General features: G+C 38.5%; 1 protein-coding gene across 1 annotated transcript; it reads right to left on the bottom strand.

Annotated features, from left to right (window-relative positions):
- Positions 1 to 56: 56 nt before the first annotated feature.
- On the bottom strand, positions 57 to 18775 carry CCDC39 (coiled-coil domain 39 molecular ruler complex subunit). The gene is made up of 20 exons (XM_066556959.1): positions 18586 to 18775; positions 18053 to 18172; positions 16867 to 17013; positions 15699 to 15857; positions 14653 to 14745; positions 14438 to 14566; positions 13711 to 13902; positions 11985 to 12088; positions 11540 to 11672; positions 8422 to 8616; positions 7595 to 7759; positions 6890 to 7027; positions 5830 to 6038; positions 4500 to 4623; positions 3581 to 3740; positions 3178 to 3284; positions 1750 to 1890; positions 1421 to 1600; positions 1123 to 1205; positions 57 to 495 (listed from the first exon to the last, which is right to left on the bottom strand). Exons 1-20 carry the CDS (start codon positions 18685 to 18687, stop codon positions 342 to 344), a joined length of 2835 nt encoding a protein of 944 aa, XP_066413056.1. The 5' UTR covers positions 18688 to 18775; the 3' UTR covers positions 57 to 341.
- Positions 18776 to 24912: the final 6137 nt, after the last annotated feature.

Here is a 24912-nt window from a genome sequence, read left to right as displayed (position 1 = left end):
GGCAAGTGTATTGCATGTTCTCTGAGAGTAATGTGAAAAAAACCCAAAACCCCAACTTGAAGCAGAAGAGCAAGTTTTGCAACACCATTTATTGTCTTGGTAAGCTCAAGTGTGAACCCTTGGTTTGAGCTGTGGGGGGGATTTGCTTACAAGTGCTTGGAGGCAGCAGTTGTGTTGCTGAAGAAAAGGTTACATGGTTTCCAGGGAGATCTGCAAAGGTGAGTGGCAGAACCACACAACGACAATTGTACTTCAGCTGCAAGTCTTCCAGGTAACTCCATGGATATTAGTTTGTTGCAGAAAGTAAGAAATCTCAACTACAGCGGCCTGTAAAAAATGACTTAACTCTTCCTGCGTTCAGAAATGCCAGAGGTGCTGCCCCTGCTGGCTGGCTGTGCTGCTGCTGCTTCCTCAGGGGTGGGGATGGGCAGGGTCAGCTCCACCACTTTGGGTGGAGAAACCTCACTAGAGGCTGAAGTTCTTCTACTAGGAGCTCTGAAAGACAAAAATTTACTAATTAGGGTACAGAAATCCCTGCATCTAAAGCAGTGCTGCCAAGGGTGGCTCACAATGAAGCCACCCAGTGCCATCTTCATTCCAGAGACCCCCTAAAAGATCTCTGTAGCCACCACCACTAAATGGCTTCAGGAACCCCTGACAATTTTGGATCATAACTAGGTCAGCATGACACAGGTTCTATTTGAGCATACATTGAACAGGGGAAAAAGGTACCAGTAAAAGCATCAATATCTTCTCTAGTTAATTAGGAAGGAATGTTCACACTACCAAGTGTAAAATGTGGCACAAAATTGTCCTCTTATAACATCAAACCACTTTTTTTTTTTTAGTTAGAGCACAGTAAATAAAAGTAAATGTAATTATTCTGTAATTATTGGGTTTTCTAAACTGTGATGGATGCTGAAGTAAACTTCCTCATGTGCTAGAAGAATGTAGTAAATTTGAAGGACAGGGTAAGGAGAAAGTTTTTACAGAGTCTTCAGCAAAAAGAAAATTGAGATGACCTTCAAGAGTAAAGAATTCTTTCAGTTATGGACTCATTTTGCTGGTTTAAACTTGATCTTACAAAAACCTTGAAAGCAACCCAAGAGTGTTAGAACTTACCTGGTAGAAGGTAGTGAGCTCTGTGGGGACTGAGAAGTCTGACTACCACTGGGAGAAAGGGCCACAGGAAGCTCTAAATTGTACTAGAAAATTTGGAAAGAAAAAACAAGTTGACCTGTTGGTTGTATAAAAGGATTGGGATATCAGGAGCATTTCTAGTGCTTGGCATTTGCAGAGATGCTGGAAGCAGGTGAACACTTCCCTGCTTTCCCATATTGTGAGTTGTCCTTGAAAGACACTCAGTTCTAGGCTGGAGCTCTCACTCAGGATTTTGGTGGCAGTTAAGTGGAAAGCTCACCTTGTCAAAGTACATTTGAAAGGCTGCAAGTAAATCAGGATTTGCTTCTAGAACATCAGCTATCACTTGGTTGACAGTTTTGTTGAAGGCTTTCAGTTCCCGAAGATGAATGTCTCTCTCTTCCAGTGTTTCTGTTCCACCTTCCCTCTGAGACTCAATTTCTCTGGATAGTTTGGAACACTTAACACAAATATTTTTAAAGCATTATTCTTATGAAAATACAACACTTTTTCAGAAACCTGCTAAGTTAAAATCACAGTTTAACCCACAGAACTTAACCCACACTACTGTCTATAAAGTTAAAAGTTCTTATCAATAAACACACAAACCTGTTTTAGAACCCTGTTTAGTTTTGGCTTCTGTTCTTCAATGTCTTTCTTCAACTGGAAAATAAGAGCTTGTTTTTCCTTCTTTTGCTCTTTGAGGAGGGCTTGCTGTGTCTGTATTACATCAAAGTGTTGTTGCATGCTCTGCAAATTCATTTGAACAGTAATATTACTTTATAAAGTAGTTTGGTATCTTTTCACTTTTTGTATTTGTGGAAGAGTCTGTTGTCATTACTACTTCTTTCTAAATGTAGTTCAAGCAATTAGTGCTAATGTTAATTTGAAACTTTCTGCCAGTCCAACTGTTTGGTGGATAGAGACCTGGACAAAGAAACTCCCAGGTAATTGACATCCCTTTTAAATTCACTGGTAATGAAGTTACAGGTATGTCTTTTCAGATATATCTCATAGTGGCCAAAAACTATTTACTTGGCACCCTATCAATTTACCAGTGCAAGCTATCCTGAAAAAAACCCCAACATTGTTTCCTGTAGGAGAAGAGGGATACCTTTGACTGGAATGAATAAAATCAGTTCCAAAAGGGCAACTGGGTTTTTTTAATAAATAAATAAAAGCAACTTTAAAAAATTAAAAGGCAGGAATGGGTTTGCTGTAACACCTCATTATATACTAGGACTTAGTCCCTGATGAAGATCTGTGTCCCTTTTCTTTACCTTAAGAAATAACATCTCTGAAATAAGAGCTGTGTCCTGTGGTGGTAGAATAAGCAAAGGGAATGATTATTGACTGTAGGCAGTGACTCAGGGCTTAGAACAATCATGTGGAGTATGACCATGTGCCTTTGCTTTTTCTGCCTAATAAAAGTATAACTGAAATGTCACACACCAGAATTAAGTGTTGCTCTTTCCTAAGGTCCAAGTGACTTTTTGATAACCAGGGGAACCATGAGTGATTCCTTGCTATGGAGCCTGAGACCACATGCTCTTGTTAGCCTGCATTCAGTGCTCAGCCTGCTAAATTGCAAGTCAGCTAATTTAATCCTGTTTAACTGAGGCACCCTCAGTGCTAATAAAATTGAATCTGTTCCAAAAAAATCCTGGGGTGTAGATGCCAGAGTCCCAAATTGTAGATTTTTCTCTGTGGTGCTGGGCAGGATGGTGCCATGGTGCTGTGTGCTGCACACGTGGCTGCTTTAGTGGCTGCCAGAACAGCAGCTGTCAGTGCTGTCAGTGTGGGATTGTGAAACTTCTAGCTGAATGTGACTAAACCCCTGAAGTTCTGGTGTGATTCAAGAAAATTCAAATAATCACTTTTTCAAATGGGATGTAGAACCTTTTTAAAAATCGTATCTTAATAAAAGAGCAGAAAAAAAAAATTGTTCCACAATTTCCTATTCTTCCTCTAGGATGACTTGCATGGATTTAGGTACATGCTGCAGTCTTGTCTGACTGAACCTTACTTGTATTTTACCTGGATATTTTCTTGAAGTTCCTTGATCTTTCTTTTTTTGTATTTGTATTTTTCCTCAGCATCCTTTTTGTCCTTTTCTAGTTTCAATTTTTCCTCAAGATCCTCACCTGTGATCCCAAACAATGAAGCAGCATTATTGCTGTGCATACAACTCAATTTTCACTTGAAAATAACTGCATCTCAGAATATTACTATATTGGTGTTGGCAGTATTTCAGTGCCTCAGGGTTTGAGGGGTTTTTAAGTACTCTCCTACTAATTCCAACTCACTGTGAAAAAGTAACTGACTTCATGAGGGAGAATGATTTTAGAGCTACTGGTTCCAGAGCCAGCAGAGGGCACAAAAGTTAAATAATAAGTATTATTTAGAATTGTCTTTTCTATCTAATTTCTATTTCACATACTTGTCTCAGGGACTGCCTTTAAAGAGTTTTTGTAGTGTCTGTTCCAGTTTTTAAGTACACACAAACTGTTTTCCATAGCCATGATTTCTTTTTCAGCTTTGCAGATCTTTGCATCCAAATCATCACCTTCTTGCTGAAGTGCTTCCTTTTCCTGTGCAGCCTGAAAGCAAACCCACTATTTTAGGTGACTGCAGACATACTGAAAATATTAAGATAATTATACAGAAAATATTTATTATACAGCAATATATAGGGGTTAAAACCACTTGAACTGAGATTTGGGTGCCTAGGGAACTGGAAGGAGGAGTTATTTACAGTATTGAAGTTCTTCAAGGTGTTTCATTATGGATACCTGCCTCTCTGCCTGAGCTCACTTAGTCCTGCCAGCAGCATCTACATTTTGTGGAGATCAAAACAAATAGATTCTTATTCAAGAATCAGCGTATTGCATTATGGATAAAGACTGATTTTCTCTTTTTTCCAGGGAAAAGCTGAAGTATACATAGGTGATTGGTAAGTGAAAGAGGAAAGGAGACATTTTTCAAGCTATAAATCCCATATGGTAAAATGAAAGGTAGAAAGAACTTAAGGTCCTGTGAGATTCCAATAAAGTTCTTTCTAGTTCTTAGTGGATTATAACTTGACCACTAATTCTTCTGTATTTGTAAATTAATACAGAAGTGCAGAATACAGAAGTGCAGAATACAGAAGTGAGCACTGAAGTGAAGTTTTCAAAGTGCTCAGAATTAAAGCTCCACATAAATTCTTGTTTAATTACTGTATCATTTAAATAACCAGTGGTGTCAGATAACAAAACAATTAGACTCAAAGTAGGCAATAGGCAAAGAGGTTGTCTAAGAGCCCGGGGAAATCTATAGCTTAAATAATTAAATTATAATGAATGATGTTGATAAAATACCTTAATTACATAGTAGGCCTGACTTTTCATCTCCTCTCCTTCAGGTGGCATCATGGAAAGAGTAAAAATTTCATATTTGCGTTTCAGTTTATCAATTTTCCATAGGCGATCTTGAAATTCAGCACTGATTTGTTTGGGGAGAAAGTAAATGGGTTGAGAAAATGTTTGTCTGGTAGTGTTTTGTAGGCAGTTCTTGCTGCAGCAGTTTAAATTCCTGATGTTATTCCAGCAGCCTGTACCAGGAATTGTGCTGCTACAGGTCTTGGTGGTTTTCTGTGCTCTTCCAGCCCCAAACATCCCTTGTTCTGGTTACCTATGTCCCTTTTTTAGTTCTAAACTGAGTCAAATCTGTTTTCACATCCCAGATCACTGCATCCCAGGAGGCTGTGCCACAGTCCTTGCCCAGATTTACAGGTTTGGCAATGCACTCCCAGAGCTGCCCCAGCTGATGGTACCTTAATATTCCCACTGCAGGATGAGTGTGAGAGCAGCCAGGAACAGCCCCTGATCAGATTCTGTGGGAGTATCCAAGAGCTGGGTGACACCAAAGGAAGAGGACCACAGGCTGTGCTCTCAGTCACACTAAATCACTCTAATTCCCATTGTGAGGGGTGTGGGCAGCAGGGAAGCTCAGCTGCTGAGTGTTCATTTTTGGCTGAATCTAGATACTGGGATTTCAGGGCTAAAACCATCCCACATACTTTGGACTAATTATTACAGGAGGGAAACATTATTTCTATGTCATTGCTTTATAAGAGGGTGCATATGAAATTAATAAGATTTTATTTGTTGTATAGGACACATAATGGAAACTTTATTAGTTAAAAAGAAGAAAAAGCCCAACCAAATGAAATACACCACAAACCAAACCAGTCTTACTGTTTGAATCAAAGAAATTACAGTTTTATCAAGCAGCTGGGAGTAAGCCCTCTTTAACAGCAACTTTTCTGTTTCATATACTTTGGCATATCTCCAGACACATGGTTTCACATGTCCAGATTATTTTGAAAAAGGCAGAGTCACACACATAGTGTTTACTGTAAAAATATGTCTGTGACTGAGGCTTCCTCTCACTTCTGCTCCTCACTCACACACAGCAAGGCCACTGACCTCCTGTTCACTAAAGGGTCAAAGCTGCAGCCTGGGGGGTCACAACAGATGGGACCTCTTGCTGGCCTCAGCTGTCGTGGTAGATAACTTTGAGCAAGATTTATTTAATCTTCAATTTCTCTAATGGTGAAGCTGGGTAAAATGCTTCTCTTTTTAGTAAGTCCCCATAAAAAATGCACTTGATCAAAGTTACAGGTTGAATTTCTGTAAGAACAGTTACCTCAGGTGATGCCGTTCCTGATCCAGCAGCCTTATCTGGGAATCCAGCATTGCCTTATGGATCCTGATTTCCTCAGTTCTTTCTGCTATGACTTTCTTTAACTCCAATTGTTGTTTTTCCAGTGTTAGGACTTTCTCTGCTTTATTACACAGAGTATTTCGAAGGCGCTTCAGTTCTAGTTTTAAGAGATTATCTTCCACCATCATCTCCTAATCAGTGCCAAATGGTATCAAAATAAGAAATCATTGTTTTAATTAAGATTATTTATAATTCAGTAAGTTAATATTTATTCATTATTTTACCTTTAATATATACCCAACTGTAAAACTCAAAAAAGTTCCATGTTTAGGGAAAGAGCTTTCATTGATGAGGAAGTGCACCAGTGAAGTAAAAGGCAAAACTCTTTCACCTGCTACTTACTCTGCTTTTTGCTACTATGTCAGTGCTTCCTTTAGGAAGGCTACTGCAGAAAAACAAATTGTGCAGTAAGTGGAGGAGTGAGAACTGTATTCTTCTGCTTATCAAAATGTGAGGAAAGGATTTACACATTGTTTCTAATTCCTTAAATTGGAATACAAACTGATTCAAATCATCTGTTAGAAAAAACCTGCTTACAGTTTAATAACAATACTGTGCTAAACTTATTAATAGACATCACAGCTTGAGAGTAAAAACTCAGTGTTATGTAAAGACATCCTTGAGCAGTAAATATATTTTCTATTTTAAAGCTATTGGTTCTCACGGGAAAAAACAACTAAATATCAGTTTAATCCCACATTAGTTATACTACAATATCCACCAGGGAGTGGATATTGTAGTATAACTAATGTGGGATTAAACTGATATTTCATCAAACTTCTTGCTGTGGAGGGAGGAGAAGCAACAGTTTGCCTAGTAAGATGATAGTGATGAAGATGACGACAAAGTCTGGGAAAGAAGTGTAAATTAGAAAACTCCAGAAGGTGTATTAATGTTTGTAATGATGTAGCACTGTGGAAGGCAGATGACACCCCAAACTAAGAGTGTCCTGTGTTAGTAAAGTTGCAAAATAATACTGTACCTGCTTAATGTGTTTTGCTTTTTTTAACTCCTGAAGTGATCTCTCATTGAAAAGAGTTAGTTCTTCTATCTTCTCTATCAAACCACTTGTTTCTTCTCTTGTCTTATCAATTGTTCTCTTGGTGATTTGGACATCATTCTGTTTCAAAATAAGTTATATTGAGTTTATTTCAGTTAATGTAAATTGCAGCAAAAGCTACAGTTAATTTTAAATGAGATGAGAAGTATTTAAGTCCTGGAACCAGGAACCATCACCATGATGTGCCCAATATATTGCTCTGCCAACTGCATGGCATGACCTCATGCCGAGTGCTGCACGGGGACTTTGGACAACCTTAAATGCAACTGTACTTACAAATTTATGAAAACTATAAAAGTAATAGCTTTACAAAACAGAATTCTCCTATTTCTGCAGAGGCCTAATGATAAACTCAGACATTTGCAAGCAGTCAGTCACATGTTGATGAAAGCTCAGTTTGTCTTTCCAACATTCAATGCTTGTCTCCATGGTAAGGTGTCTCACCTGGGCAGTAATAATCTATTTTTTTGGAAGTTACAGGGAATTTATGAAGTTTTCCACATGGGTTACACAAAGTTCTGATACCCTTTAGTCTACTACCAACTTCTTAATTACTAAGACCCAATCTACTTAATTTGCTGAGGGTTCTAAATGAAACACAGTCAAAATATGTTCTAAGGAAGTTACCTGAAGTTTCCTGTACAGTGACTGTAGAACATCATATGCCTTTTTCTTTTCTTCTAAAGTTTTCTTCAGTTCAGCAACTTTTCCTTCCAAAACTTCTTTTTCATCTGAATTAATCTCCCCTTCTAACCGTGACAGCCGTCTCTGTATTTGCTGAATATAAAAATCCTGTTAAAATAAATTTGAAGAGAATTAATAGTCTGAGATAAGCAATAAACTTGGATCTAAATGTTGGCTTTAAGACAGTCACCCAATTAAGCTATTGTTTTCTGGCTTTTAGACCTCATTAGCAAAATATCTCAGATGACTGATGAGCAGTGATGGTTTGGGGTAATCTTCTAGAAGAGTAACAAAGCACACTCAGCACAGGCTGCTGTAGGGAGGCTTAAAATGGAGTTGCCATCTTGTTGCTACCAGTGGATGCTGATATAAAAGCAAATTTTCAAAGTGCATAGGAAATATGCACATAATCCAATTAGTAAATAACAGGATTTTGGCATGTACCTCTTGTATTGCTTTAAAAATATACCCTGAGGTGTCTGTGGTTCAGAGGGATCAAAGTAAAGAATGGATTTTAGGAATTAGTTGTAAAAGCAGCAGATCCAAAAAATAATGAAACATACAAGTGCAAAATGTAGGTGATATACTTTGTCAAGTTTCAGTAATTTCAATTTTATCTGTACATCTAGAAACAGAAATAAATGCAGACTTCAAATGACACTGCATAACATTTCCAAAATGGAAAACTGCTCAAGATTACAGAATTCAAGCAATGTGCTATCAGTAGACTCAAGAAACAATCATAGCATGAAAAGACATTATTATTTTACCTGGTTATATATTAATTCTTGTTGTTTTAACAGATCTGTGTCAAGTTTGCACAGTCGACTCTTGAGACTTTTAAGTGTTTTTTGACCTCCCTCAATTTCTGCCAGAATAATCTTCTCCTTATCACTCTGTGCTTTTAACTCCTGGGTCTTCTTGAAAAGTAGGTCCTTTAACTGTCTCATTTCATTTTCTTTTTCCTGGTGACAAATTGATCATTAAGTAGAAGAAATAAGTAATTCATCACATCAATTCATTTCTGAGAAATTGTTTTTATTAATCATAGATAGAAAAATATTATTAAAATATCCATTAATATGAACATGGAATTTTGTAAGTCTTCAAAATGGTTGGCAAAAAAACTATTTGACTTGAAGTAATATTTTTTATTCATTTTTTAAAAATCTAATCCTACCCTACAATTACATGACTTTTTTTCCCAGTTATAGGAGTGTTCTTCTTTTCAGCCTTTCAGAAAACTAAATTCCTGTCATTCTTTTCAAAAAAAATCTCCTTACTGCCTCCAGCATCTGTGAATCTTTGAGGAATATAATACAAAGCTTTTCAATGGTTTATTAAATGTTGTAACTCTGTGTGTGCACACATATGTACGTGTGTGTTTATCTAAGATGGAATAATTCTGAAAAATAACACTTTCTAAAATCACTCCCTCTTTCTCAGAGGTAAGTTGCCATTAACACCTAAATCAGTTCAGGAAATGAGCTTTTAGCAGGATAAAAAATAATGCTGAATATTTCAGGTAACCTGAAATGGACTGAAAACAATGAAAATTGAGATTATTTTCTTTTTATAACCCTAATAAGAAAAACAATTTTATTCTTTCCCTCCCTACTTCCACCTCTCCCACACAAGTAGCCAAAGACCTTCCAAAGCTCAGGCCATTGAGCATGCCAGTTTCCATCCCAAAACAAGGGATGTGGTTTCCCCTTCCTGTTCCAAATGACTCACATTCAGCTCAAGTCTGGTACAGAATTTGAAGATGTACATTTAAATTAATAGGCAAAACACCTGAGAAATCACTTTTCTACACTGAGTAACAATGTGTTTATTCTGGATTTAATATGTACTTAACCATCTTGCTAGCTTAAATAATGGTGAAAGATAATTTAATGCCTTCTCTAAGGGGTTAATAATCACATTGCCCATTCTATCCAACAGATTTTTTTTGTAGTTGAACTTGCTGTAAGTGCAATTCCAAATTCAAAACTCCAGATGTGGAAGGCAAGTGTAAGTTTAATAAGAAATTATTATGGACTGTAGGACATGTCAGTAGGCTTTGCATCATGCTTGAACAAAGGAACTTTCTTCTGGAAGCAAACTGATTTTTAAGCATGTGCCAAATACTGAGCTGTATTTCTGATGCTAATAACAATTATAAATTCATCCACTGACACTGGATCATGATTTGACCTTCACTTCATGGTCCTTACTCCATATCTGAATTAATTTCTTGAACAGAAATTGTTGCTCTCCCTTGAAGTGAGGTTGTTAAAAGAGATAAGACATTCAATAAGCCTCACTGTTCAACAGTGTTTTGCCAGAAACTGAACAGGGAGAAGTACCACAGAACTAGAGAACAAAACAGTGACATTTCATCCACATTGTTCCTGTAAATATCTCTTCACAGCAAATTAACAGATGCAGCAAATAGCCATGTGTGTCTAATGGTGATGGAAGGGAGGCTTCTGACTAATACATTACAGACATTGTTCAAGAACAGTTCATCCTAGCTAAAATATTCCCCTGCAGCTGTGGAGCTGCCAAGCTCAATGTCATCTTAGGTTATCTGCCACAGACATGGGTAAAGAAACCCTGCTAAGGATTTTGCCACCCTGGAAACTGTCTAAAGGGGAAGAAAAGAAGGTTTTCATTTTGATGAAATGCTACATCATTACTTGTTTTCAAATTATCTGAAAAGCCAAAACAGCAAGGCGTGTAATTTAAGAAACTCTCTATAAAGGAAAGACATCCCATCTCTAGTTTCTGAAAGTGTATTTAAAATGTGTGATTAATGCCTGTGGAGTTAAAAAGTTTGAAAAATGATATTCACTCTACTGCAAGGCATCATTTCACATGCATGCTCTAGGAAACACAAAATGGAGAAGAAAAAGAGAGCATACAGTGGTATGAGAGAGCATGCAGAGGTACAGCTTTGTTGTCAGTCGTGTGGGACACCCGCTGTCACATTAATTTAACCTGGTCATTCTGGAGCAATGAAAGCTTCAGCTTATCCAATGCTCAGTTGTCCAGCAAAATGCAAAAGAATATTTCTGTCATGTTCAGTCAGAAGCTAAGTAGTGAAAATACTTTTAAGAGAATTAGTAGCAAAATGACAAAACAGTAAAAGGATTTCCTGAAATGCAGGAAAGTTGAGAACATTGCATTACATCACTGCATTTATTCAAAAGCTCCTTACAGCTAAGCAGATGATAATGAATTTTTTTTCCCTATACTTAATTTTACTTAATTTGCAACCTAAGAACTGGGTTTTCAATTTTTTAAAAGTATTATTAGGCATGTTAAAAAAATAGTCACCTTATTATAGCTTGTATATGCCACTTCCCAGATCAAATCTTTAATCACAAAAATGAATTTAAAGTGAGCCAGTAATTATTTAACAGTCCACAAGTTGGATGTATCAGAGTATCATGTTGTAGAATTAAAATAACGAAGAGCAGACCAGGCCAGCCAAATCTGATTAAAAGATTTCTAAATATTTTTAAACTGTTTGCCAAAATCGCAGCTCTTTGCAGGTTTATAAATTTTGGTGGTGTTTTACTAGAGCCAAGAAGTTTTTGGTGGCAGTGATACTGAAAAGTCATCCTGACAAGATTCTCACTCTTTAAAAAACTTATTGATGGGTATCAGTATCCTGAACTAATATAGTTGGAATTACTAGGAGCATTTATTTTCTTTAAGAGTTTTCTCAGCACAGACATATCTACATGCACACTTCAATATTTGATGAAATAGCTACACATCCTATCAATACTTTAATTTCATTTTAACAGAAAATTCTTAAATTAAAGAGATAATTTTAAAATATAAAGCTTGCAAATACAAACAAATCTTCATTTCTAGAAAGCATGAAAAACATTTTACCTCAACACTTTTTTCTTCTTCTTTCAATATTTCTTCCAACCTCAAAGCTTTCTCTTCTGCTGTGAGTGTCTCCTCAATTGCAAGCTTTAGTTTATCAGAAAGACTTGCATTTTTTTCATTAAGAAGTTTTAAGCTAAACAAAATAACAGAGGTTAAATGTAGGTTCCCTAGACAATGCTGCCAAAAGGAAGCAGCAAATCTGACTGAGCCTCAGTCTAAACTTCAATCTATGATAAGCAAGGCCCTGATTATTTTTCCCCCACCCTTTAAAAACAAGGATTACCAAGAGTATTTTGCCTAAATTACCCAGTGCCAAATCTATGCATAAATAACCAGAAAGTTGGAAGTTTCAGTCATCAACATTATTTAAGGTTCTTTTCTATCTCAAGGATTTGGTTGTATTATTAATCCTTACAAATGTTATCTTTAAAGGTCTGTTTCTTACCTGGCTTGTTTTCCCTGAATTTCTTTCTTCAGATTGGTAATTTGTGTTCTCAAAGACTCTAGATCAGAAGCAGTTCTGTTCACAATAGATTTCAAATTCCGCAGCTAATAAATGACAAAATTGAGCAAGAAAGCTCTTACTTTCTTTGGTACATGGTAAGATACTTAAAATTTTATTTTCCTATTTATTGGAAAGTATTCCATTGCTTTTAACCAGTGCTCTCCAAATGAGGAGTGCTGCAAATTCTGAGCTACTTTAAATTGGCCCAGCTAGTAAATTCAATAGACTAATTACACAGTATGAGTACTAGGAAAAAATATAATAATTAAGAACATGAATTATGGAGGTGCTATGGATGCAATTCTTGTCCAACAGCATCTCTATAAGTGGAACCATGGTTTTATATTGCACAGTTGACTTGGCTGAGGTTCTTTGTGAACATGGATAACCTTATATATCTAATAAACATTTCTATGTCAAACTTTGCTGGATGCATAAAATTATTTTGATTCAGATATCACTGTGACAAAAATACACAGACATTTAATTTGGTAAAAAATACATGACAGCATTCACTTATTAAATAGGATAGGAATACAATCAGTAGCTCTTTCATCTTCACAGTATCACTTAGCAGCATAAGTTTAATTGTTTTCACTTTCACAGATGAAGAAAACTGATCAGGAGCATGTATAGCAGGTTTCTTAGAGGTCACAAGTTGTTGGCTGAACTGTCTCCTTCCCTCCTTGTTTCTCACATGCATCCCACGGATATTCTAATCAGGGGAGACTGTTCTATTATCCCATCATGGAGCATTAATTGTGAAAAACTTCAAGCAAGAATCTCACAGCTTGAGATGAAAACCGAGCAATTCTACAAACCCTCAAGCTTGCATGAATTATAGGGTAATCTAATAGCCTACACCTTGTTTGAGCTACCTACAGTTTAATTAGGAAATCAGTCTATAAACCACCTGCTACAGAAAAGCTATCCCAAAGTTAAGGCAACAGCAGATGCAGCGTTTTTAAAAATCACTAAGCTTGCTGAGTACCCCAGTGTTAGCATTTCCTTGTTAAGAAAAAACTTAGGTAATACAAGTGTGTACCTTCTCAGCAGAGCCATGAAACTTGGATTACTTCTTAGAAATACTTCTACAGGCATTTAAGTAATTAAGCAGTGCAGCTCATTCCCAAGTTTAAGTGCAAATTCAGTATGGACAGCATCAAGCATGGCTTGTTCACGGGGCAGCCCTGTCCCACTGCCTCTTGATTAGAAAGCCACGTGAAAGCAGTGGGTGTTTTCCCCAGGAACTGTAACCTCACTACCAGGCCATCAACTCACACCCCTGAGAGCACAGGACAGGAATTGTTTGGAATCTGGAAGAGATTTCTCTCATCTTTATACAATACTGCAGTCTATGTCTGCTAAAGGAAAGAAGCCTCCTGAGGCATCTAACAGTGTTAGACCATTTAAGAGAGAACTCATCCATTTTACACCCACACAACAGAGGATACATTCCAATCTTTTCACCACACTCAATGACAGGATTAAGTTGAGGGTTCAGATCCCAATAAACAAGACTTGGCTGAGAAAAGCAACATTTTGCTGAATTATTAAGAACCTAGTATAAAACCAGAGAAAAGGAGATGCTATTCCTGTATTTCCTCCATCTGGTGCTCAGTTCTAGTTTCAGTCTGTTTTCCTGAACTGTTTGGTCACTCCTTACCTCATCCTGCAGCTGAGTCCTTCGAGTATCCTGAGCCTGGAACTCCTTTCGGAGGTTGTTTGCTTCCCGCTCAGCAGTGAGGATTTTCTTTTCATATTCCATGTTATTAACAGTTTCATTCACCAAAAAGGCAGTCTTCTCTCTCAGCAAAATTTCTTTGTTTCTGATCTCCTGTTTTATCTCTGCAATTAGCTGTCAGGATAAAAACTTTTTAGATTTGCCTGCATTAGTTGTTTTAATATTAATAAAGATTAATAAAGGGTACAACCAGAAGATCAATTCCTATTATGATAACTATTTTCCTGAGACAGCCCAGTTATCATTCTTAAAATTACTTTATTCCATGGATACATCACACCAAACACTACAGTGGTTTTGGACAGGAAACTTCCAAAATATTCCAATAATTTAAAAACAAAAAGACACTGTAAACTCTTATGAAAATAAAATAATTCTTTATTGATTGAATTGGGGAAAAGAGAAGCTAAGCAGAACTTCAGGTAGACTTGAAACAGATGAAATTAAACAGGAAAATTACCAGCATTAATGATGCTTGCTTTACCTGACAGATTTATAGCTACTCAGTGAAAATTGCGCATTTTGAAAGGTTAAGTAAAACATTAGCTACCCAGAAAATGATACTGTAGTTTTGATGTTAAATAAGAAACAAAAAACCACCCCAAGTCAAACCCAAACCCCAGAAATGGTTCAGTTACAGCAGTTTTACCAAAGCACATTGATCTATCTCCTGATCTCTTTTCTGCATCTGATGAATTGCATTCTCCCACTGCCTGATGACTTCTTGCCTTTCTTGATGAACCCTGCGAAAATCCTCAGCTGCTCTGTCAAGCTCCATCTGTTTAAAAGAAAGCACCTCCATGATTTCAGAAGTTAAAAATACCACATATAAACAAGGGATCTTTGAGAACCTTAAGCACAAACCTGGGCTGTGATGGTTTCTGTAAGCTCATTATCCAGAGCTCTGCGCTTCTGGTTTGCTTCCATGGTCAACTTTTCTATCTGAAGGTTTAATGCCTAAAATGAAAGGATATGAAAATATTTGAAAATTAAGTATTTGAAAATAAATAGATCACATTTTATAAATTCTTAAAGCCCTGCTACAATCAGGGCTTAAATTATTGAGGCATCAATTCCATTGTGTTTTAGAAAACAAAAAATTGACAGTGTAGCCTCCCAAATTTTCAGTCAATACAAGTGGCCATAAGAACCAAATTTCAGGAATGCCTAAGTAACCCTCAAGTGATGTGTGTAAATGTGTGTGTGGTGTCCTTGGCATACAGCAGTGAGAGTGTTTGTGTAAACCAAGGTTTTTGGGTTAAGTATTTAATGACTAAAAATCAAATTTTTCCTTACTGTATTTAAATAATACTTAAGAATAATAATATTAATAAAGAATATAGAATATTTAAAAAGAGTAATAACCAGGGTTACTTATCTCTATATTAATAATATACTTGGGAACTCACCCTTATAAACTCTGAACTTTTGACTGGTTTCCTCTTTATACAGACATATATGTTTATGTCTTCCACTATTCCAGGAAGCTTTACTGAAGCAGCTGTAATTTGTTCTCAGCAATATCAATAAATTCAGTTCTAAAGGGAAATCCTACACTATTCACTCATACTTGGTATGAATTTTTGAACTAACTCCTCTTAATTCAGTAGCCCTGTTTTCTAGACTTTATTATCTATTTGTGCACCCTCTCAAAAAATTTAAATCTTATGCAGATGAATAAGTAAATTAATGTCTACAATTATGTCTCTCATTATTGTAAAACCTGCTCTCTCAACTTCAAAATGAGCCTAATATGGAATTGCACTGTTGTGCCAAATGGAAACCAGGTTCAAAGCAGTGTTGCACAAAATCTTGTCTTCATTTTATCTGACTTGATAACATAACAAGGTCTTTAAGTGATAAAATAGTTCTTCCTTTGGTTTCTGAAAATTGCTGTCATTTCTACTTACTCCTAGTTTCCCTTCATCTTGCAGTGCATACTTCTGGATTGCACTGGCATCATTATCTGTGCGGTTTAATTCCTTTAGCCAGCTCTCCAGAAGTTCCTCATCCCAGTCCATCTGCTGTTTTAAGTTTTCCAGCTTCTTAGTGTTCTTTTTTATAGTATTCTAATAAAAGAAGAGAAAATGAAAGGTTCAATATCAAATGTCTAATACCCATTGAATAGTAATTGAAGAAACCAGTTCAAGCTACTGCTAACAAGTCTGCCCACATCTTGTCCACAGAATTGATAGTTTTCCTTTTTATTAATTATACTTGAGGAATGCTATTGGACATCCTGGTCTTAAAGAAGAAACAAGCCAGTAGGTTGCCACAAATTTAAAATGCAAATAATTTTAAACAGAAAAGTCAACCTCTGGCAAAATATACCCATATTTGTTTCATATAATAAACTGATCTGAGGCATCCAAAGGTAAAGTTTCTCCCTCACTCATTGAGGCCCAGTTGTTAGACCCTTATCCGACATATCAATTTTCAAATGGGACCTCTTCACATGACTGTGAAGAGACATCCTGACACAAAAATGAGAGAATCTAGATCCAGATGAACAGTGTGAATATACTCATCCTGCTACCCATTCTGAGAGACTGGAAATTACAAACAGACTTAAAGAAGAAAAAGAGCAAATTTTAAAAAATATAATTAAATAATGAATAGAAAGAAAAAGAGACAGTTCCAAACCCAGAAGACCACCTGTAATTGAGTAGCATTACACTACTTTGTAACTTAAACCAAATCTTTGATCTTGAAATTATGTTCCAAGTTTATTTTATGTAGAGAAGACTTGCCAACAACCATTTGATTTTTAATCCATTTGGAAAATACCTGTGAGAATTAGAAATACAGTGAGATGGATGTGTGGCTGTGTATCTGGCATTACAAACAGAATTCTTTCAATATCTAATTAATATTTGCTAAGTCTTGACCAGTCTATGCAGTAACACTCTCAGTGTCACTCTACTTGCCTACACAGGGAAAAGCCCATCCAGATCATCTACTACAGTTTATAAGCTTTATTATAATTAACTATTCATTACTTATACTACCATGTGCAATTGAGGACAAGCCATAAAATTCTGCAATATAGGTGCTCCCTTCCAAAATTTCAAACCTTACTTCTTGAGTGGTTTTCTTTTCTCTCAAGGAAGCTATCTCATCTTTCAGTCGTTTAATGTCGTTTTTGAGACGTCCATATTCTCTCTCAGCAAGGGCTTTAAAGTGATGTTCAGTTTCAATTTCATTCTCTTTGGCTTTGTAAAGAGACTGCAGAATAATAAAGTTCAGTATTTTACAATAAACAAATGGCATACATCAGCAATCTTTTCTTTTATATATAATTGAATCCCAAGTCAGAGGTGGTTTCACCATGTAAATGAAGGAATTTTCAGAAAAAATTTATTGGTTTGATTTTAGTATCTCAAATACACATATTCTTATATATACATATGTATACATTGTATCAAGTATCCACAAATCAACCTTTTGTAGCCCTAAAAACTCAATTCTAAGATTTTTCACCCAAGATTTAGAAACTTAGCATTTCAACATCAAAATCTTGATGCTTTTGATCACCAGTAACTTTACTGGTGATCAGGTCCAGGAGGCATAGCAAAAAAATATTTTATTGTTCTGTGCTGATAGAGACCTCCCCTGCTGGCCTACAGCAGTACCTGGATATTGCCTAACTTTTCTTTCCTTTAATTCAAATTAATGCTTGAATCTGGCCAAAAAAATTAAGAAGTTTTTCAGCTGCAGGGAAGTTCCTTAAGACTTTTTCACCAGGATATTTTATTTGAAAGGTGTAAATCTTTGTCTCAAGACTCTTTAGAAATCTAAACTAGCCCTTTTGGTCAGTTAATTCAGAGTGTAGGTAAAGACTTAGATCTTGACCATCTCACTTCATTTTTCATGTCTGTGAATTAAGTCTTCACCAGCATTTCACAACTAATTCTTCACCATTATAAAGATTATAATCTTTTTTTCCTTACACTGGTGTTTTCCTTGACCAATTTTTTTATTTATTAATAGCTACAAAAGTTCCCATTCAGGAAGAATTCTAAAATGCACCTTTCTGGCTTTTTCCTAGGTACAGTACTTTGAATTTGGATGGTCTTAATGACCATCAAATAATATCACTGAGGTATGTAGTTTAACTTTTGTTTCCTGTGGAAATCCTGGAATAAAGGCCTAACAAATTTCTAAAAAAGCTGGCAAAATAGATAGGGACACCAGGCACAGAGAGATACTCAGGTTACAGCTCTGTCTGACTAAACGGATCTGCTGGAGGGGGTGGGTGATTTACCTGAGAAAAGTTTATCTCTTGTCTCACGTTTTTCAAATGAGACGTCATTGCCTCTATGCGCTCCTCACAGTTGGTCAGCTCATTCTGCAGGTCCTCTTTTTCCTTTTGCAACTTGTGCAGCTGTTTAAGAGTCAGAATCGTCAAGTTACTGTTTGTGGATACCTGCTTATTACCTGCAATTACCTAAATACAGTCACTGCAAGTATTAATGAAAAAATAATGTAAGAAGTAGCTGCTACATCCCTCCAAAGCAGTGAAATGAGGGATTTCAGGAGAAAACCTGGAGTTTGCTGAGGGAAGGCACAACTTGCACCGCTGCTCCTGCGGGGCTCAGGGGATGCGGACATCGCCCTCCCGATCCCCCGGCAGCTCCCCGGAACCCGTGAGGTTTCCTTCCATCCATCCATCCATCCATCCATCCATCCATCCATCCATCCATCCATCCATCCATCCATCCATCCATCCCTCCCTCCCTCCCTCCCTCCCTCCCTCCCCGGCCCGGGGGAAGACCGGGCTCCTCTTCCCGCGCTCACTTCGTCCTCCAGCGCCTTGTTCTCGGCGTTGGCCACGGGCACAGCATAGCCGGGCTCCCACTGCAGATCGGCCAGCACCAAGGCGGCGGTGGGGTTCTCCATGGTCGCGGAGGGGCCCGCAAGGGCCGGGGCTGCGGCAGGGCCGGGGCTGAGGCGGCTCCGGGCGCTTGGCAACGGCGGCAACGGCGGCAACGGCGGCTCCGGCCGGGAGGGGCCTCGGGCGGCGCCGCCCCCGCTGCGCCCGCGGGCCGGGCCGGGGCGAGCCGGGCCCGGTGCGGATGGACGGGGCTCGTTGGGGGTCAGCGAGCCAGGCACGGGCCGTGCTGCGGAGGAGGGTGTCAGCCCCAGAGCCGCCGGCCGCCCCTCAGAGCCCCCCGCTCCTCTGCCAGAGCCAGCTGCACCGCGCCTGGGCCGGCAGAGGGGCGGCGCATCTGGCGCTGGGGACACCAAAGAGGTCTGGGGCTGACAGCACCTGCCCTGGGGACACCGCCTGACGGGCGTCTGCGAGGGCTCCCTGCGCGTGTCCTGTTTGTGAGCAGGCCTTTGGCATTGTCTCCACAACTAGCAGGTGGGTTTCCCGAGCCACACTGCGCTCGGGTGACCATAAACACTAATGTCCGTCCTTGTGAACTTGCCTGTCACCTTGTGAAGCCATCTGTGCTTCTGGGGTGTAAATTACACTGTGCCCCTGAGTTCCACCATTCACAGACCACAGACGCAACACTCCTGGCCCCTGCCGTGGGCAGGGACACCTTCCACTAGCCCAGGTTGCTCCAAGCCCTGTCCAACCCGGCCTTGAATGATTCCAGGGATGGGGCAGCCACAGTAGCTCTGGACAACATGTGCCAGGGCCTCACCACCCTCACAGAAAAGAACTTCATCCTAATATCTGATTGAAACCTATGCTCTTTTAGTTTGGGCCCATTCCTCCTGGTCCTGTTTTACATGCTCTTGTAAAAAGTCTCTAAAAAAAGGAAGGGTAGCCTTGATGCAGAAACCCTCTGTCAGTGACAATTGTCTGGCTAAAGCATCTGAAAAGACATGAAAGGAAGCATTCAAAGCATGATTCAAAGGTGACTGAGCCAAACAGCAATAAGTACTGACAATGTTTGGGAGGTGGTTTGGAGGAGAAAGGGGTTTACAGTGAGATTTCTTACAAACGTGGGCCTATGGCAGACTACTAACAAAGACCATAGAAGACATTGGTCTTGCTACATATCTATATATTTTATATATATGTATTACGGGATATTTTTAGAGAAGAAAAGTTTGCTGAAGGATGGTGAAAGTCAGGCCTGATGAGGATGCACCAAAAGCATGACTTGAAGTATTGTACAGATTATTGCACTGATCATCCCCTGAGAACAGTCCTGCATTATTCTTGAAGTATTGAAAAAAAAAAAAAGGAACAGCAATGTATGAGGGCAACAGTTTCTTAAAAATAAAGAAATGGTACAGGGTTCAGTGCCTCCAGCTACCTGTGAAAAAAATATAGATGTCGTGAGGAAGATCTTTTTTGCCTCTTGTCTTACCTGGCATAGTTGGCTGTGGATGTTTGTAAGAAGTGCTGATTAATATTTTTGAAGCATCAAGGGTAACACAGTGTCTTGAGACAGTAATTGGCAGCAAGCAGCCCCCTGCCACCTTCCTGCTTGCCCTCTGGGATGTATGAAGTTGTGATGGCCAGTGACCTGTGTTTTGATCTTGCTGTATGTACATTTCATAGCTCAGTGATGATGTTTAGCTCAGTGAGAATGATGTGCTGAGTACAGTTAGTGTCTTCCTGAGGAACATGGGATGATGAGAGCTTCATTACCAATGTGGGCAAGACAAAGATGCAGATGGTGCAGAAAGATAGCTGGGATATATGGCCATTAAGAAGAAGGGAAACTTCTATAGGCAGAAAATTCAGACTTAAGAGATATATATATATATTCCTGATTCTAGCATACATGGAGCAGACATCTAGAAGCTGGACATGTATAGCCAGGTGTCTTTTCAAAACAAAATCTTAAGACCAGCAGCTCGCAGCACAGTGTCAGAAATGGGGATTAGCACAGAGGGGTCGGTGCAGAGGTGATGCAGGGGTGTGATGACAAGGAGGGAGCCTCAGCTGCTTGGACAGTGTTGGGTGAGTGTCTGCAGAGGACTGAACCTTTTGACCCCCTCAAGGGCTGTGTGCCAAGAGCCACCTATTGCAGAGTGCAGGGAAGTGACCTGGCTCAATGGGAAGGTGGAATTCTAAAGACACTACAAGCTACTAGAGAGACAGCAGAGACTACAATGGCACATCCCTGTGTACATATAAGGGCCCCTTCCTTTCCTACCCTAAGTGAGAAGCTCCTTTTACTCACTATATGAGAAGAAAAAATGCAACTTGCCTTGCAGGGGTTTTAAACTGACACCTGTAATTCATTGTGGCTTTGCAGTGATGAGCACCTGATAATCTTGTATTCTCCAAGCTGAGCTTTTGTGTGAAAGAACATGAGACCATATAGTGCCTGAGAAGAAGAAAGCAAATTATTTGAAAACTGTTATTAGGTGAGCAATCAGTCCTGTCCACTAAGCAAGGCTTCCAGTGAAAAAAATGGTATTTTATAAACATGTGCCTTAATGCATGCATGAAGGAAATCAAATTAAATAAATCTTGAAGCAGTTAGTTAAATTGCATACGAAACTTTTGAATTTTTGTCATCATAAGTGTACTGTTCACATATTTTTGAGTCCAGATTTATACATAGTGTCTGAAAAGTATAAAGTGTTATATGAGTAAAGAGTATTATTTCACGATTTTCATGGAAATTCCAGCCTCCTCACTTTCTCTTGCCTGATGCTGACTAAACAAATCTCCATGAGATGCTTTTGTTTGTATCTCTTTGGTTTCTCTCTTCTCCTGCCTGTGGAAATGTGTTCAGTAAATGCAGGAAATGCAGAACTGTTTGCCAGACCTGCTAATCCACCAGATGGTGCTGCGTGTCTGTGGATTCAGGGGGGTTTTGTTGGTGTCTCTTTTTAAAATACCAGCAGTCAGTTATCGACTCTTCAGTTAAAAGGGAATATAACATTCCTGTTCTTATATATATATATATATATATATATATATATATATATATATATATACATATACACAGAAGGTTGTTTTGTTTCGTTTTATTTTTAACATTATATCTCTTAAAGGTATTAGAGGAACAGGAGTACTTGTAGCATGAGAAACTGTTTTTCTGTTAATATTCCTTTTGGGTTGAATTTTCACTTATGTAGACCACTGTGCCCATTTGTTCAAAAGACTTAAATTTAATACCACTGTTTCTGGCCTTCAAAAGAATTAAAGCTCCTCTTGTACCTGTTTAAAATGATCATTTTTGTTTATGCCAAATCTCCTTAAACAGTTATCTGTGTGAAAATAAAGATTTCAGTTATGGATTTCTTCCTAATACATGATATCTTTGCTATATAAAATATGGGGAAATATTTTTTCCTGACTGTACATCTAAGCTATCTTCTGAAAAAAGACTCATTTAAGGTTTTGCTGGATTATTTATAACTAGCCCAGTGTAGCCAGTTGGTGTCAGTTAATCATTGTTGATAATCAATTTCCCATGTGAACCTGCAAGTGGCAGGGTGTTTGATGATGGGATGTAATGGCCCACACTGTATCTTCTCTTTCAGATGGGTGCACTAAGGCTGTTGCAAAATGGAAGAAGCGAAAATAGGAAGAGAGATTGAGGGGACCCCACAAGTGAGTGTGAGATCAGGACATGCAGGAAGTCTGAAGGATGGAGGATGTGGCATGATAATGACTGAAGTATTGACCAAAAGCCCAATGTCTTTATTGAAACTTGGACCTCCTGACTTGGGTAGGAGAAGCACAACTGCATGAAAAAGGAGAATTGTTCATAATTCAGGTCTGATGTGTTATCAGTTATGCTTATCACTAACCAGTGAATGATATAAATTAACAGCAATTTAATACATTGATATTGGGGGGAAAAAAGGACAAATATGAGCTAAAACCAAATACTTTTGAAGTTTGAGGAAGCCTAAATTTATTCTCTTTATCCTGTTCTACACTTTTTGCATAGTTCTGCTGGCAAAGGCTGCAATATTGCTGGTACAGTGCAGTGGCTTTTGTGCGATGGGTGAAGAGGACAAACCCCCCACCGTCTTGCTGCAATATTCAATTGAAAAGTTACTATAAGACAATGTGCCGTAGGGTAATTCGTGTTACTCGTAGGTCCCGGGTTTCAGCGAGCGCTGGGAGGGCGGCAGTGGGAGCAGCGCCTTTGGCGAGGCGGGAGCGATTCGCGGAGGGCAGAGCAGCCCCTGCGTGCCCCGCCCGGCAAAGGCTCTGCCGGCGGGGCGGGGTGTGCCTGCTCCAAACACTGCTCAGAAAACGGTCATGTAAAACCATTACCAGGTTTTATTTAATAACCTCCTCACCCTCTCTCTCTCTCCTCCTCCTCCCCTCTGTTCCTCTAATGCCTTTTACAGCTCTTGCTGCACAGCGTGAAGCCTCAGAGCTGTATTCATCAATGACTCACACCCTTGCTTAGGGGCCAATTTTCATGGAAGCTATACAGGAAAATTTTGAAATGCACCTATCTCATGCAGGGCACAAGATGATTTCTCTATTCATTACTATTCCAAAAGGACTTGTTGTCCTTTGGAAATGCTCACATATTACTTACATTTGTGTGTGGGTGCATACATGTTCAGAGCTGACTTGCCTTTAGATTTGAGTGGTCGAAAAATAAAAATGTATTGTTATTACCATTGACACCAGTCAGCTGAAGGGTAACTGAGGGCCTGCTTACACTCAGTGAAAGCAGACAAATGCAAATGAAAACGCAGCATTGTGCATTAGGGGAGCAAATTCTACAGACTCAAGCACAAAACTTGTTAAAAATCACCCTTTTGTTTGATGCTATGAGTAGCAGCTTTCTGAGGAATTTTGGAGTAAAGCTAAGGACTTACTCTGAGAAACAAAACTGCAGCTCTGAAAGATTTCTGTGTTGATCAAGGTTATAATACCTTTTGAAAACACTCCAAGAAAACATGTTCATTTCCCTTAAGACACCATGAGTTAACTCAAGTTTGAACTTTCAGCGGAAAGAGAGGTAAAATCATAGAAATTATTATCCAAAATGACCTTTCAATTTAAAACCCATTTGACAAGAGGGGAATCATTACTGCAGAATTGCCAGTCATAGACTAATTGCGTTCTCAGGGGTTGCTAATTATATCCAAAATTACTTTAAACAGTTTTAGGGAAGAGACTGAGACTCAGTGCTTAGCATAAAGCAGTTTATTTACGCATGTATAAAGTAGCTTACATCCCTAAGGGATTAAAGCAATTTCAATATTTTACTGTAAGTTGTTGCAAAAATTGTGTCATGCAATGATGAATCAGAAGTGGTAGGAAAAAAGAGGGCAAAATATACTTTTGCTTTCCATAATTTTTCCAACAGGCATTTCAAATTGTAATTCTAAAAATAGCCTTTCCCTTCACTTTGTTTCTTAAACAAAATGGAAAAATCTCTTTCTGTAAATCAGGCCCATCCACTGACATTAATTTCTACCTTCTGTCTGTGCAGGTGAGTTCCTCAAGAATGTGTTAAAGATCCTTATTTGTTGATGTTGTTTTGCTGAATGAATTTTGCTAACAAAACTTTTTGCTTGACAGATGAGCTTTGTCTATGGCCTAACAAGAGAGAATTGTCTTACAGAAATGCACAGAGTTTCCAAGCTCCACATGTATGTTACATAGATCAGAAAAATTCACAGCCCTGTCAGAGCCAAAAAGTAGCAGTGAGTCCTGTGAAGACAGTAGTGTGATCCTTGTTTTAGAGATGACAGAACAGAGGCATGACGAGGTTAAGTACATTCACTCATATTGCCCAGCATACCAAGTAGGAAATTAGAAATGTTTTATTTGTAATTATTTTTAATTTTTTATTTATTTTATTTCCAGGCACAGCTTTAGCACCTCTGGGGAAGTAATGGCTGTTTTGTTTACAATGGGCAGCCCTGGATCCAGTTCTTCCTTCCCAAAGTGCATTTGTGCTGCAGAGAATATGTAGGGATTGTGAATGTACTCCTAAGTAGCATTCCACAGTTGAACTAATTGCCAGGCCAAGCGAGGGACCACAGTAAATGGGTGAATAATTTGATCCAAGATGGATTTGTACTCTACCAACACAGCCTGAAATCTTCTAATGCTTTTGGATTTGACTGTGAGCTGTTCATTGTTGTTTGAGCCTGTTCTTTTCTATTACCATATTTTCTCTGGATATCATTTCTGTGTACCTTATCTTTGTATAAAAGGCC

The sequence above is a fragment of the Molothrus aeneus genome, chromosome 10 (genome assembly GCF_037042795.1).
Source record: "Molothrus aeneus isolate 106 chromosome 10, BPBGC_Maene_1.0, whole genome shotgun sequence".
In the NCBI taxonomy this organism is placed as follows: domain Eukaryota; kingdom Metazoa; phylum Chordata; class Aves; order Passeriformes; family Icteridae; genus Molothrus; species Molothrus aeneus.
This window is presented reverse-complemented; position numbering and strand designations above follow the sequence as displayed.

Bases quoted from the DNA above. Each gene is read 5' to 3' on its own strand.
- CCDC39 (XM_066556959.1), bottom strand. From the start codon at position 18,687: ATGGAGAACCCCACCGCCGCCTTGGTGCTGGCCGATCTGCAGTGGGAG. The intron at 11,673-11,984 runs GTAAGAAACAGA...TATTTTGTTTAG, and splicing joins ATTCAGGGAAAACAAGCCAG to CTTAAAACTTCTTAATGAAA. The intron at 7,760-8,421 runs GTAAAATAATAA...TTATTTTAACAG, and splicing joins AAGAATTAATATATAACCAG to GATTTTTATATTCAGCAAAT.